This window comes from Lethenteron reissneri, chromosome 3, assembly GCF_015708825.2.
Source record: "Lethenteron reissneri isolate LAM-NWPU_2019-01 chromosome 3, ASM1570882v1, whole genome shotgun sequence".
Classification (NCBI taxonomy): Eukaryota; Metazoa; Chordata; class Hyperoartia; order Petromyzontiformes; family Petromyzontidae; genus Lethenteron; species Lethenteron reissneri.
The window spans coordinates 12,769,876-12,785,797 of NC_083781.1; the positions used below are offsets into that span (position 1 = coordinate 12,769,876).

Below are 15,922 nucleotides of genomic sequence, written 5' to 3' on the forward strand. Positions count from 1 at the left end.
TTGCGCCCGAAACGTCGTGATTTAATTTAGTTATTTTCACTTTTTAAATTATTATTTTTATTTTCACCTACGTGACTTTACCGAAAGAACCACAGAGTACACGTTTATATATTTACGCGATCTCACCCCCAACACAAGACAACCCATGCATGTCCACATGGGGGGGGAGGGAGGGCTTGAGTCTTCCGGCAGCAGCCGCAGCTGCCGCAGTGCGGGCCCCGGCCACCAGGTGGCGCCGTGACCACCCGGTAGTCGGCGATCCGGGTCTCCGCGTCGTCTGTCTCTCCCCCCCACCCGAGTCATCTACCATCCCCTCTCGGCCCCCCTCTCGGTCCCCCCTCTCTGCCGCCCCCCCCCCCCCCCGACATCTCGGGGTGTTTGGTGAGCGCGTGGAGACGCCGAGACGCAGCCGAGGGGACTGGTGCTCCTCGCGCCGCGGGAGAGGAGAGAGAGGACGCACGGGCCAGCCGAGGGGCAGCCACTGCCCACTGGACAGCCACTGCCCACTGAGCAGCCACTGGACAGCCATGTCCCGGAGGGAGCCGCTGCTGCAGAAGCTGAAGCGTGAGTGCGGCGTGGAAACACGCGCGGGCAGGGCAGGGGGGGTGCGCCGGGTGAGGGTTGAAGGGTGAGAGACGCAGCCGGGTGAAGCATGGGGCAAGGTGAGGCATGGAGCCAGGTGAGGCTTTGATGGAGCCGTGTTAGGAGGATGTATTGAGACCGGTGCGGCTGGAGCCACGTGTGTGCACATGGATGCAGCTGGTGGCTGGAGTGAGCCAGTCGAGTTGAATTACAACCGCTGATGTCGAGGCCGTGTGAGATTGAACACCTGCCCAGTACCGACGCTGCGGACCTCTAGGGGCGTCACGGTGGCTGTGAGATGTTGACTACCTCGCCCGGTATACAGGAGGTCGTGGGTTCGATCCCGACCCTGACGCCTGCTGCTGTATATTTGGAGTTTGCGAGTTTCTCTCTCTCATTATCATCACGGTGGCTGTTCACTACCTCGCCTGGTATACAGGAGGTCGTGGGTTCTATCACGACCCTGACGCCTGCTGCTGTATATTTGGAGTTTGGGGCCGTCCATAAATGACGTCACGCACCTAGGGGGCGGTCAGACATTTGTGACGATGTGTGACGAGGGGGGGGGGGGGTTTGAGAAATGTGACGTCACATCAAAATGTGAAACTTTTAATTAATATAGACAACACGTTCTACTTAATTGAATATACTTTTTAATAAATGTTTTCTCCTACAACATCAGAGTGCAGCGCCACATTAAATACGCACTACAATGACAATAGTTTAAAGCGATTTGAAGCAAGTTTTATTTTTGGAGGGGGGGGGGGCAGAGCTTTGTGACGTCATATTTGAGGGGGGGGGGTCTGACTTTTTGTGACGCCGTGTGACGAGGGGGAGGGTGAAAAATCGTCTTAAATCGCGTGACGTCATTTATGGACGACCCCATTGCGTGTCTCTCTCTCTGCCCGTGGTCGCGTGGATTCTTCTCCGAGTCCTCCGGTGTTTCCCTCCACGTTTAGAATCGTGCGTCTGAGAGTATTTGGCTGCGCTCAATTTCCACGCGATAAGCCGCTTCATTGGGTGACGATTTGTGGCAAGTATCTTACAGGAGAGGCGAGAGGTGATCGCTAATCGTTTCATTAGATTCGATTACAGCTTTGCCCCCCCCCCCCCTCCCGACATTGTGACTGGGAGCGCAGCTTCAGTGAACGGGTCTGGCGAGCAATGCGACAGCCCCGTCACGTGCGCGGTGCACGATGCGTGACGTCACTATGCGTGACGTCACGCATCGTGCACCCCCACGTGGCGTGCACGCGACTCGGCTCTCGAAGGACACGTGAGAATGTGCCCTTCGCTCTTCATTTGCTGACTTTGCGCTGCTGCTGCTGCTGCGGGAGTAACTTGGAGGTGGGGAATTTGTCGTCGTGGGGCAGCGGTTGTTAGCGCGCAGCGCCACGAAACCCACTCCACCACTGAGTTTGCTTCCCAGCCCCGGCTGGCATAGGTGACATCTTTGCGCTGGTTCTCTGCCTCCCCTAGGTCGACTCGGCCTTAGCACGAGTACCTGGTGCAGTGTGTAAATGCCAGATACGTGCGAAGGAGACAAAGGTGGCAGAGTGTGCGAGCGTGATTCTGGCGACATCACTCGCTTGCCAGGCCTCGATAACAGCATGTGCCCCAGGAGTCTGTAAATATGATGTGGTGGATCTTTGTGTGTGTATATATATATATGCTGTTAACAGCACTCTTCCCCAGCAGTCTGTTAAAGGCTATATGGTGGTTATTTATCTATGGGTACGTGCGTACGTGTGTGTGCGTGTCATGTAGCCCACATGCCCAGCCACCGCATGCCCAGCCACCGCATGCCCAAATAGCTTTTGTTCGGCCGGATAGAGGGGGCTAAACAGGCGCGGCATGGGCTAGAGAAGAGATGGAGTGGTGTGGTACAGGAGGACGTGGAGCTGAGTGGACTTACCAATGACTGGTACCAGCGGTGTCAAAAACGGCCTCTATTGAGGAGGCTCGTGAAGGACGCGACTGGGCAGCTGGAGGCTGTCGCCCTCCAACAACAACGGAGGGCAGAAAAGTGACGCTCGCAACAACGAGCGGAGCGCCGGGTGGCTAAAATACAGCAAGTTGGCACGGTAGGGGGCACAGGTGGTGCATCGGCCAGTCATCTCAGTCACTCGACCCATGGCACCTGGGTCTGTCCCGTGGCTTCCTGTCGGCAGGCGTTCGATACTTCACGAGGCCTCAACGTGCACACAGCCTGGCACAAGCGTCGTGGTGACGTCACTGCCACATAGTGGCGAATGGCGGTTGTTGTGTGTGCGCGTGTGTGTGTGTGTGTGTTCAGGAAGCGTGCTGACCCTGCAGGAGCAGGGTACACCAACAGTGAGCGATGCCACCCCAGGGCTCAACACCTTCTGTGAGAACATCGAACACATCCTGCGGAAGGGCCTGAAACGTGAGCGTGGAGCACCCCGTGCCATTCCGTGCTTGTCAAAGAGGATTGAGCCCTCTTCTTGGTTCTTTTGGTAAAGTCACGTAGAAGGGAAGTAATAAAATAATAAAAATAAAACATAATAAAATAATTCTCACGACCAGGTCTTCACCTGAGGACGGCTGCTTGCGTTGTGGCCGAAACGTCGTGAGAATTATTTTATTATGTTTTATTTTTATCATTTTATTACTTCCCTTCTACGTGACTTTACCGAAAGAATTCAGCCCATTCAAAATACAATTGTGCTCTCGAATGTGTAAGAAGGATGAGCGCTGAGAGGCGGATCGGTTGGTGGCTAATGCTGTGTGTCTGGGTAATGAGCCAGCGTAGGTGAGAGTCTAATAGCTGTCAACCCGTACGGTTTAACCCCGTATTCTTGTACAGGGAAATTTAGTTTTCAGGTCCATATGGCGGACAGCCGTTTAATGTGGGCAAAATGTGTTTGTCTATTTGTTTGTGCTTCTCCCTTTTGATGGGACTTTGTAGGATGAACGTTGAGATTTGTAAGGGCACAGGGTGACCAATAAGGTCTGAATTGGTCTGTAATAAGGTAGGGCACTGATAAGGGGTTGACAGGTATGGAACCTAGTTTCAAATGCATAGCTGCCGGTGATTAAACCGAGTTCTCAAGTGTCGTGAGTTGATTTTCTCAGTTAATTTGGTTAAATTCCTTCTCTGATAAAGAGTGTGTGACCGATACAACGTTGTGCCATCGAGTGAGCATGAATGGCCGACTGAAAGGACTCAAGAAGTGCCTTCCCATGATGCAGGCCGATGCATTCCAAATTGAATGTTTCCATCTTTTCCCACTTAAATAGTTTTTGAGCCATTCATAGATTCACTCCTGGATGCCACAATCCGCTTTCTGCGCGTGCGAACTTATACCTCGTCTCTCAACCACAGCACTGTTCCTTATCCACGATCGTGTCCGCTCCTTTCGGACTGCCATTCCACGACGGGTCTTGTCCGTTGACAGTCTTCCCCTTCGTATTAGTGACACTCATAACGTTCAGTAGCTGTCATTCGTTTCTTAAGAAAGATCCTATTTTTTTTTACATCTTACAGAGTCTGCGTTGAGTTTTACTAACAAGGACTACTGGAACTGGATTGAGGCCCTCTCTGAATTGAGCTACTGCACAAGGTACTATTTTACTATTTCTGTTCATGTGCATTGACAGTCGAGTAAACTAAACTAAAAACTAAACTATTTTTATTTGACCAGGTAAGGCCCACTGAGCTGTATGGCTCTTTCTCAGCAGCGACCTGGCTATCACAAATGATAGCTCAACAAGGTGGCCTATAATCACGTGGACACTCATAGCAGCCAAAATACTCTAAACGCGTGTTTCTAAATGTGGAGGGGAAAAAACCAGAGGACCCGGAGAAAAATCCACGCTACCACGGGGAGAGAGAGACACGCAAACTCCAAATACGCAGCAGGCGTCAGGGTCTAAATTGAACCCATGACCTCCTGCGTACCGGACGAGGGAGTTAACATCTCGCCACCGTGGCGCCCTTGACAGCAGCTGTCGAGTGTGCAGGCGGTGCAACTGCACCGGGGGCCCATGGGAGCAGCAGAACCCCCAGGCACACAAGGCCATGAAGAGGCAGGGACATTTTGACGGTTGGGCCCCATTGCATTCCTTGCACCGGGGAGGGGTGGGGGGGTGGCAGTTGCCGAGTGTGTTCAGGTCGCTCCGCGTTGTGGCGATCGTCCTGGGTCACGCGTGCCGGCAGATGTCACCTCGCAATTGCACGGCGGTCTCGATAAAGATCACTTTGAACCACCGCGTTGACGATCGTTCTCCTTTGTGCAAGGAGCCCCCACTGGACTGCGATCTATTTGAGAGTGGTGCGCTGAACACGTTTGCTGAACTGGGCTTGCAGTTGTTGTTGGCTTTGCTTGGATCGTCCAGAGCTATTAACACAACGTGGTAACCACGGTTAAATGAGAACAGAAAAAACTATATATTTAAGCCTCAGAGCTGGAATTGAGGCATGTTAAGTGCAAAACCAAATGGCATCTGATGTTTTTGTTTTCATGCAGGCATTGGTAACCGGGCTGAGACCATCACCTCGCTACGACTGAGAGCGCAATTTCATCACTGGCGGCTGAATTATGGATTTGAATCTCAACGGTGCCCACTCAGCACTCCGACCTCTGACCCACCACCCAGCCGCTTTGCTAAGCCACTTTATTCGCAGCTTAGGGTGGTGTAAATATAACATCGTTGCCCAAAGCAACAACTTCTCGTTGCGATTAGCACGGTTGGCTACATACGGTGCTAAAGAAATTCAACATACATACGTAGTATTCGTAAGACGGCGAAACACGTACGCACTTTGAACTTCTTTCGCACCGTACGCAGCCGACCGTGAAGGCGCTGCCGTCAACGGCGAGCGCGTGTTGTCGGCTGCCACAGACGCGCGAAATACGCGGCGCGTTTGTTCCCCAAGGAACGTCCCCCTGCTCTCCTTCCTGGTGGACACGGTGAAGTCCCGAGCGGACATTTTCACGGCCCAAGGCCGGGGCCGGCTGCTGGTCCGGGTGGCGCTCGCCAAGAAGGCGCTGAGCTCCGTCGTCCGTGAGCTCACACGCCAGCCCTGCATGCTCCAGGTGGCGTGACGCGGGCGGATTGTTTTTGTTTGTTAAATATAGACGGTGGCAGTCCTCGACTTACGAATGTGTTCCTGAGGCCCAGTTCGTAGGCGGAACACAGCAATCGACTGTGTGTTTAAATAGCCGCACAAACACTCGTCTCCAGCACCGAGGCTGACTCAATTACATGTCGCGGAGGATCGATCGGGTGGGCAAAATAGTGCCGTGGTTCAATTTGCGTTTTAAGTCAATGTTCGTAAGTCGAAGACTGCCTTAATAGAACTTTTTAAATATTTTTTTCTCCGCCATTATCACGTTTTGTGTTATTCGTCGTCACGTCACCAGCAAAGTGGTCGGTACTGGCCTCTTGACAACGACAGTAACTTGCGAACGTTCGCACGTATTTCAAATGCTGTCGCCTCATCAAAGTATTTGTCTTTATTTCCCCGCTTTGATAATTACCGGCGTGGTATCAGCGTCATGTGAAGTGATGAAGTATATCCATTCAGAACTCTCACGAGGCAGTGAAGCACCCAGTTTTAGAGAACGGCTCGCGGAAGCGGATGACGCAGAGCTTCCTCTGAGTAGCCTCTGGCTCACACTAGGGGGCAGTTCTTCTCCATACACACTCTGCCTCTTGAGAGAAACAAGGACAATGAATCCCCCGGATAGCCTATAAAAGACTGTTGGGGCAAGTGCTGTTAGCGAGCAGCTATGAGGTGTGGCAGTGGGTGGCCAGCACCACGCACTGCCGTCTTTGTCTCCCTAGCCCCGATGTTTACACATCGCACCAGGTACTCATTTGATGCTGAATCGACATAGGGGAGGTCTAGGACCGGTTCAGATAATCGTCACCGGTGTTGGCCGTGAGTAACGTTCATAGCATGACAGTCAAACTGATCACTCGTCATCCTCAGAGCTGGAATTTAAGTGCACATCCAAACTTTTATGTGAAGGTTTTTCTCGTGCAGTCATTGATGACCATCAACCTAGACCATCACAGGCGGCTGCCTGGATTCAAACTCAGGATTGAACCTCTGAGCCATTGGGTGAAGGCCTCTCCATGCCGTATCGGTCGCGGTGGTTGTTACTTCCACGCCGGTTCTCGTATCACTCGCCGACAGATGTTAGCCATGGCTGGGAATCGAATACGGGTCGCCGGTTTCACCGTGCAAGGTGCTCGTGACTTGGGCTGCACTCCCCCCTTGTTTAACACAGGTGTAGCTTCATGTACATGTGTTAACTACAAATACGTTGGATGTAACAGTCATGCTGTGCTCATGGTGATTTTCGTGTTGCCGTTCTGTAGCAATGGTACGAGCCCGACTCTTCCATCATTGGCAACGAAGACATGTTGGGTAACAAACCACCTCTCTTCTTTTTTTAAGAACACGAATCGTTCACATCAAGCCTATGCATAGCCCACACCACGTGGCAATCAGTCAATCCCTTTGCACATCCGCACCATCAAATGTACTCTGACTTTCAAGAAACGTCCACAGGCCCCCTCCGTCTGGCTGAGTCAGGCTTTCGAGCAGCCCTGAGCTTGGCTCCAGACCTCTGAGTTGTCGGCTTGTCAGCAAAATCCCACGCGTTCTAAATGTCATCATCATCATTATTATCATCAGGACCTGGCAATGTCTCTGAAGAGCGCCAAGGCTCCTGGCTCTGACTATTTCAGACACCGGCTGACGTGCTGCGTTCGGTAACGGACTTCGGCATTTGTGATAAGCTCGTCACGTGACAGCTTGAGTGTATTCCTTTGCTTGAACAAAGCACATTGCTACGCCTTTTGGCGTCATCTGGTCCAACACCAGGGTGAGATTAGGCTCTAAGGAAAGCTGTCTCGGGTGTGGACCAATCAACTTCAAGGACAGTGCATACATTATCAGAGTTATGTTTTTTGTTTGCATTACGACTCCAGGTATTGTAGTCTATGCAAACATGACTCCTTGTAAAAAAAGGTGTCAGTTTTGTTGCCAGATAGAAGGGTAAAAAAACAATTATCATTGCTACAACTGTTCACTTTGAGGCGGAGGGATGAGTCAACCCATCGATTAACGTGGATTTCTTCAGCTCACGATACACCACGCATCTCATCACAGGTGTCAGAATGTTTCCGGTTCGTATATCTGTTGCATGTGATGGGTTTCCATGGCCCCCTGCTGCCAGATGGACTGTACCGTCCCTTCCAAGTTGCGTTCGACTTCCTTGCTGCAGGACGCAACGCCTCCCATTCATCCTCCTCTGCTTGCGCTGCTCAAATGTGGAATGATCTCCTGTCAACTCCTCTCCCAAGTTTCTGCAGCTGCGATACATTCAAGAAATACGTTCTTGTCTGCTGTACAATCCACAGTACTCTCTCTATGATAATAATTTAGAGCCTCTAGTGGCTGCAGGGTTCATGTGAACCCCAATTCACACAACTTGTGAGTTGAAAACGCTCAATTGTGACATGCACGGCCATGAGAATCAGCTTTAATCGCTAAATCAATGCGTCACGACGCTTTTCACACACTTTTATTTCACTTGCCCTGCTGTCTGTTTATATTCTTTCAAACCTTAATATCTTTGGATATACGAGTCCTAACGAGCTGAAATGTTGCACACAGACTCGTCTATCGCATTGACAACCGGTCCAGGTCCCGCCATTCCTGCGCTTCGTGTTTGTTGCAACAAAAATGTATTGCACTATTTCAAATATATTAGAATTAGCCAGACAATAATGAACCATTGTTATTTTCCGGATTGAAATCCTAAAATGAATATGTACATATACAAATTATTTTTAACGAGATTCACGTAAAAAAGTTGTCAAAACCAAGTTTTGTCATGTACACACTTTTATTTGCACTCAAAAGTAGACAACACATTATTTTGACCCCAGAATTACTAACATTTGATGTGCTGAATAAAAGTAGGCAGTTTTCTTTCGATATGTTTAATTGACTTTATGTGCTACGCTTTTGCAATGTAAGGTGGTACCGAATTATTCTCTGATTACGGAACATCCATGTATGTTACGTATGAATCTACGCCTCGTAGTAATATAATGAGAGTAAAAATGCTATTTTCAAGTTCTCAAGACTATTTTTCAGGAGGACCCTGCATTGGGATACTGGGACAATTCCATGTCATGAGAATAAACCAAAGCGCCGGGAAAAACCCCACGAGAGAATGAAACTCTGAGCTCCAATAGGTAGGCGGATCCAAGAATCCAATGTCCTGCCATCTCCTGCCCGCCCTGCAGCCTAGGCCTACAGAACCCTGGTATTGCCAGGCTTGACCCGGCTTAGTCTCCCAATTTTCAACGAGATTGGGCCCATCTTCTTGGTATTTCGGTAAAGTCACGTAGAACGGAAATAATAAAATAATAACAATAAAACATAATAAAATAATTCTCACGACGTTTCGGCCACAACGCAAGCAGCCGTCCGCAGGTGAAGAACAGGTCTACGTGACTTTACCGAAAGAACCAAGAAGATGCATCCCTGCAGTCACGAAAGCTTTAAATCGAGATTGGGCCCGTTTTGTGGCGAGTTGACCCCGTGGCTTTTGCGATCGCTGTGCGCTCCGTGGTGTGTGGGGTTTTTTGTGTGTGCTCTGCAGAGCCATTCCTGTCGCTGGTGAATGCTGCTGCTCAACTTTCTTTCAACCTGGAGCTGGAGGTAAGGTGGTGGCGCGCAAGTGTGAACATCAGCCTCTGGTGTGCCAGTCTGCCCCGCGTCGCGTTTTTTAACTTGCAGCGTGAACGTGTGGCGATGTACCCGCCGCCCCCGGAAATATTTGACCTGTTGAGGTTGAGGGTGGGGATTCTATTCAATGATTTTATTCTGGATGAGTAGCGCTCATGGTTTCTTTACAGTCTTCACCATGGCGATGCCCCAACCCGTGCCACGTGTTTGACCAGATTAAAATTAATAGGCTGATGGTTCAGGCTTGTGTAAACATAACCGCTGTTTGTCCGACACAAACATGAACGCCTCTCCGTCTTGTGATTTCTATTAATCGGGAAACCGTCCTTCCATCATAATAATAATTTACATCTGGAAGGAGCATTTCATCCGTAGATCCCAATGTACCAAGTATGGAAAGCAGGATACAAACAGAACCATTGTTACATGGTCAGAACCCAGGGGTAAGGCCAGTTTAAAGAGGTTAGTTTTGAAGACAGACCTCGATGTCGCTAAACAAAATATCTCCCAGATCTTGTAAAATATGACAAGTTACACGTTCTTTTTTACCTGATCCATTTCATAAAACATTTCTGTGAAAAGCTCTCAAGAAAGACTTGAGAATGAGCGGTTTCTTGGTGCTGCAGTTAAGAGTCTGTGCCACTAGGTGGTGCCACAACCAAAGAGCGACTCATTGGTTTTGTTCGGCTATAATTAGCCGCTGACTCACTGCATAAGAAATTACTTCAGTAAATTACTTCAGTAAATTACTTTAGTAATTATTTTTCCCCCTTAATATCAAACTATTCGCCGTTTACAGTCAATCCACTTCTGCATAAAGGCCATCATACCGATGGTTCTAATTGTTCTCCAGTTCGCATATTGCGGTTCGAATGAATTCAAGCGATGTCTGCAACCACTAGTGGCTGCTAAAGTCAGAATGAAAAAAATGCATGTAATACATTTTCCTGATTGGAATCCGGACTCCTGGAACTGAGGTTGTGGGTGGGACCCGCTGCTACTTGGCGCTCGCTAAGCAGGAGGCGCACGTGCGTGCGCACCAGCCAAAAGCTCGCGTCAATTCGCGTGCCAAACTCCTTCAATCCGACGCGAGTAAATCCCATTGAAGTGGTCGGTAATTTATTTCCACAATTCGTTCGTTAAACGACGGTGAAGGTTCTTCGCCGAAGGGCGCCAGTTAATCCTTAGCTGGCCTACGATGCGACTTGCTGCGAGGCCTTCTGCCTCCTATCATACCTGCGGTGAAGCGCTTAAATTCCGGGCAGAAGACGCGGGGACTTGCCTTTTCTACCTTGGTCCCCGTCGTCTTCTGCTGCAGGCGTTGTGTGCCCCCCCTCTGCCCCCCCCAAGTTTTATTGCGCACACACACACAGTGTTGGCAAGTCGCTGCTTGCCGCAGAGATGCATAATGGGTGTAAAAGGCACGGCCGCTTGGTTTTAAAAGCTTCAAGATCTGAGAATGTGCCATGTTATAAAACCTTGCCTTTGAGTTCACTGCCTTAACCATTCTCTTTTTCGTTTCTCCCGCGAGAGATAGTTATTCGCTTGGGAATCGTGTATGTCTGTAGCCCCTGTCTTCACCAACACATTATCTACAAATATAAGACTTTAATCAAACAGAAACTCCCGAACTCTCGTTGTTAATTGCGGAAATTCAAATAGCTGGCAGGTGTAGTTTAACTACATTTTATTTTAAAACTCCCAATGTTGCGCAAAAGCAAACACTGTTATGTGACAGCACCACCACTGTTAGCCAAGACCAGAAAGTAAACTCCGTTGTTAAAATTCTTTGCGCAGTGCTCCAACCAGTGTGCAGCCACTCTCCCCTATCTACTCTGAAGTCCTTTGAATTTTTACGTGTACCTATATGTTCCTATCTGTTCAAGTCCTGTTCTTAAATTTAAAAAAATTATTTCATACTTTTTTTAGTTTTTCAATCTTCGTCCTTACCTGGTTCTTCTGGTAGTGTGGTGTGCTATGAAACACGTTCATTATGGCGATCTCGAGGGCACATTGGATTCGGTGTTTCCATCGCGTCACCGATCCAACCAGCGGAGCGAGAATCTGTGCGCTCCATCTCGATGATGAATCCTGGTCGCACACGCTCACGCTCATGGCGTTTGGGATTTGCACTCAATATCTCAGTGGTGTGGTCGTTTGTGTTTTGTTTAACAGGTAGGCTTTCGCGACCAATACCATCCATAATAGAGTTTTTTTTGGGTTAGTTCACGTAAATATATAAATGTGTCGTTAAAACCCACCACCACCCGACACAGCCAACTAGTAAGGGTTGTCACATAAACAGAACGTGGCAATTCGTCACTAGTACAGCACTAACCGGTGTGTTGGAGAGCCAAGCCACAACATTTACAAACTGAGTATGATGTTTCGCCAGTAATTACAGCCAGCTTCATCAGGCGACAGCCAGATTTGTGGAGGAGTCTGTTTCGTTCCTTATATAGAGGCGTAGATGTGGTGACCACGTTTCTGCGATCTTGATCAAAGTGGGTGGTGGGGGGGATTACTGAGTCAACGCACATTATCCATGCGCATTATGCGAGCCCATTGATCTTGTCCTTCCTGTCTATTGTGTGTTTTGTGCGTATTATGTTTGTTTGGCTGTACTCCTTTCGGCCTCGGTCTTCCCTAACCAATCGACTTGTGGTCTCGATGGACTGTCCCTTGGTTGTAAGTAAACGTCATCTCTCCACCTCTGTTTGCGTTTGTGCGCTTGCACCGTGTTGCTGCAATTCACTCTCTAATTCCTTTTTTTTTGCTGCTCACCCTGCAAGCGGATTAGCCTCTTGCCGACGCGCAAATGTGTAGTTTGTAGAGCCACGCTTTTCGCCGGTAAACGAATGGGGGGGGAGGCACTCCACGAAACGTGCGCAGACATTGGATCGTTCATCCTTCAGGTTTCAGACATGGAAATTTGGAGCTCTTGTAGACACTGCTTGTTACAATATGAAACAAATCTTTATTCAAAAGTGAGTTTTACTTTGCGGGTAGGAGGATATGAATAATGTAATGTCACAATCCCCCCTGCCCTTTCACATGCTCGCCACTCCATTACCCCACGCACTTCTGGCAAAACCCGTGATCAGTTTCACTTTGTTTTGAATTACCCTGTGTGCCAAGAAGCCCTTAAATCGGGTTTCATCAACAAAAAAAAACACCGCTTCTCCGACTTGCGCAACAAGTCACAGTAGAAGACCCCGGGGCCGGCCCAGGACACGCTGGCGGCACGATGTCGCTCGGCTGGCCTCTGGGAATTAACCAGGAAGAGCTAGAGTCTGTGTGTAGTGTATAGTAGTGTATAGTGTAGTATTGTGTAGTAGTGTATAGTGTAGAAGTGTATAGAGTAGTGTATAGTAGTGTATAGTGTAGTAGTGTATAGAGTAGTAGTGTATAGAGTAGTGTATAGTGTAGTGTATAGTGTAGTGTATAGTAATGTATAGTGTATAGAGTAGTGTATAGTCGTGTAGTACTAGAGTCTGTCGCCAGGGAAAGGGAGGTCTGGGTGGCCCTTCTCAACACGCTGACACCGCGACCCTCACCAGGACAAGCGGACTGAGAAACGAACGGATGAAGATAAGCGAAATAAAAAATAGCGAGCAAATCATAATCGCAATATTTTTTTTATGATAAAAATTTAGTTAAATATAGATTATTGTCAAATAGCACGCTGTGATGGCAGGTCACTTCTGTGCTGCTGCCCTCATACTCAGGAACTGCCCTTTGCCAGCTGCCCACCACCGCAGTCCAAGTCCATGCTCAAGAGCTTTCGCTTTCTCTTCTGCCCATGGATGTCCTCCGTCTGTGATGTGCCTTAGAAAATAAGTAAATAAATATTAACATGCAGCCTTTCGTGAATGCGTCGACAAAGGCCTCCCCCGTGCCATGCCGGTCACAGAGGTTTTTGGCCATACTTCACCACTCTGGTCAGTGCGGGTTGGACCAGCTCAGACATCGGTCACCATTGCTGTTAGCCAAGGCGGGTAGTCGAATATATGTAACCACATTTTCAGTGGTTCCCCATGAAGGACGTATCCTGCTGTTTTTTACAGCGTCTGTACAGTCTTATCGATGCAGCTACATTTGGCTGGATGCTCCTCTGATTAGCACGGTTGGTTACGTACGGTGCTAAATAAGTTCAACATACACACGCATAAATCCAAACAGTATTGCGAAATAGATAAGTGGGCAATATATATTTTTCATATATCTTATCTCTCCACATAAAAAAAAAAAAATTTTACACACAACCCATCGGCCCTACGGCCTCCCTTTTAGCAGCATTGATTGGGTAGACGCAAGCTGTGGATCGGTTTAGACACGGAGTGCCTCGTCGCCAGAGTGGGGCTCGCTTGAAAATTGTATTTGTGTTGTTTCTGATGTGTCGCCTGTGCTGGCAGGTCTCCACATTCTTGGATGAGAGCTGGCTCCTTCCCGTAAGTAGTACACTGTCATGCTAAAGCAGACAAACCGGAGAGCTTCTTCTTGGTTCTTTCAGTAAAGTCTTTCTGACAGATCTGTTCTTCACCTGAGGATGACTGCTTGCATTGTGGCCGAAACGTCGTGAGAATTGTATTTTATTATGTTTTATTTATTTTATTTTATTATTTCCCTTCTACGTGACTTTACCGAAATAACCAAGAAGATGAATCCCTGCAGTCACGAAAGCTTTAAATCGAAAACCAGAGAGAATTCACGGGTCACAAGACTCCTGAGGAGGGCTTGGCAGTACAGCCCGTGCGAACTTAGCAGGGCGCAAGTTTGAACTTGCACTCGTGAGCTCGGGGGCCTTTGCACCGTGGAGGCCAGCGCCGATTCGTGTGGCACTGCGGTGTCGCGAATATCGCCGCCGTTGCGACGTCGGTGTGATGATGAAACCTGTGAATGGCGAGGAACGGCCATCGTCACAGAAAGATAGCGCAGGTCCGGCAAACCGTTAGTTTCAAACATATCGCAGAAACGCGTAAAGAGCACTCTGCCTTTTTGCATTGTGCAAAACACACCGCCGATAGCTACTTTTGATGGGCAATGAAGATGGGAGGACCACGATGAATTTGTTCAGGAACATCTGATGGATTATTTTTTTGCGTATTGCACAAAGGACGAGTGGTTTTTTTGTTACACGTGTTCATGTGACGTCTGAGTACCGTTGGTGTGATGTCACACCAGGCAGCATGAGTTCCCCAGGTGGTATTTTTTAAAATCGGTCTCACCGCACAAATGCGCGCACAAGGGAAATGTGGTTCAGTTGTTACCTCATCACTGATATTATCTGTGGTTGGATTCAAACTCGGATAGCCGGGTTCATAAAGCATTGCGTCAACCGCTGCACCACTACTCCACCCCACATATCAATATAAACATTTGGTGATGCTGCATTGGCAGACATGTACAAGCACAACACCAACACATTCGTCAAAAACACTGCCTTAAAATAAAAAATATTTTTATTTGGTGACATAGCAGGCAATTGCTCTTTCTCACTGCAATTCAAAGTAAACGTTCTTATGCTCAATGGGGAAAGGCCATTGCCCAAACGTTGCGTATGTATTTGTTTTTCTTTTAAGGCAATGCTATTGACGAATCTGCAAAGGTTCCTATAATACATGTAGAGCTGTAAATATCACGACATTGCAACACAAGAGGGCACAATCACTCCACTGCAACACACCTAGGCCTTGCCTCGCAGGCTGTCATTCTCTTCATGGTTCTTGCAGAAACATTTCAGTCGTGGGTGTGGTGGCGCTCAACTTAAGTCCAGCGCTTTATGGGCCACGTTTGATGGATCGCAAAAAAAAATTGAAACTCCCAAAATCGACTGTCGGCTGCAAGATGGCATCAAAGATGGCAGGGCAGCAAATGGGTTTGTCAACCCATCCGTGTGGACTTTTTAAGCGTTGCACACTCATCGCATGTTTTGCGGCCCTGAGCCAATGAAAGAATGATCCCACATTCCTATGCCGGGGGCAAGTCTTTGCATAGGATGACCACTGTTTACTCACCCACGAAGTGGTACTAATTTTAGCGGCCCCCAGAAGGATGATGGGCTGAGTTGGACCCCTGACCAGGATTATAGCTCGTCACCTTTCACTTGCGAGCCAACCACTCAAACACCGTGCAACCCAGTCAGATTTCCTGGTTAAATAAATAGCAGTATTACAATTACTAAAATAGAATTAATCACACGGCCGTCCTTGTTTCTGTGCTGCAGGTGCGGCACGTGTACGAGTTTGTCCCCTGCAAGGAGCTGGGAGCCCTGCTGTAGTGAGTCTCTGTCTTCGTGGCCTCACACCCATTGAAAGTATCAAAAATGAGACGACTAAATAATCAACTCTGGAATTGAATTGTGACCGAATTGTCACATGTATACCAAGCGAGGCAGTTAACATCTCACCATCGCGGTGCCCTCATCTATGCAGGTGTGGTGGGGATCGTACGCGCTTGCATAGGCTATGTGTAGGATTAATTTATCGTAGCACGGTGTATAAACCTCCCCGTCCGCAGTTCTGTTCCAAGTTTAAGTTTACTTTGTGAAAGCTAGGTGAAAACTCTAGTGGCTGTCGGACACAAACTGTGAATCCCTGTACC

The 15,922-nt window shown here is 48.6% G+C and overlaps 1 protein-coding gene across 1 annotated transcript in view; it reads left to right on the top strand.

Annotated features, from left to right (window-relative positions):
• The first annotated feature begins 339 nt into the window (after nt 1-339).
• LOC133346851 (RUN and FYVE domain-containing protein 1-like) overlaps nt 340-15,922 on the top strand; it is a 29,018-nt gene continuing 13,435 nt past the window's right edge. The window contains exons 1-8 of the mRNA XM_061558701.1: nt 340-564; nt 2,879-2,989; nt 4,091-4,166; nt 5,483-5,642; nt 6,934-6,982; nt 9,234-9,292; nt 13,735-13,770; nt 15,546-15,598. Coding sequence (XP_061414685.1) covers nt 528-564; nt 2,879-2,989; nt 4,091-4,166; nt 5,483-5,642; nt 6,934-6,982; nt 9,234-9,292; nt 13,735-13,770; nt 15,546-15,598 — 581 coding nt within the window. The 5' untranslated portion in view covers nt 340-527. The remainder of the gene's footprint in view (nt 565-2,878; nt 2,990-4,090; nt 4,167-5,482; nt 5,643-6,933; nt 6,983-9,233; nt 9,293-13,734; nt 13,771-15,545; nt 15,599-15,922) is intronic.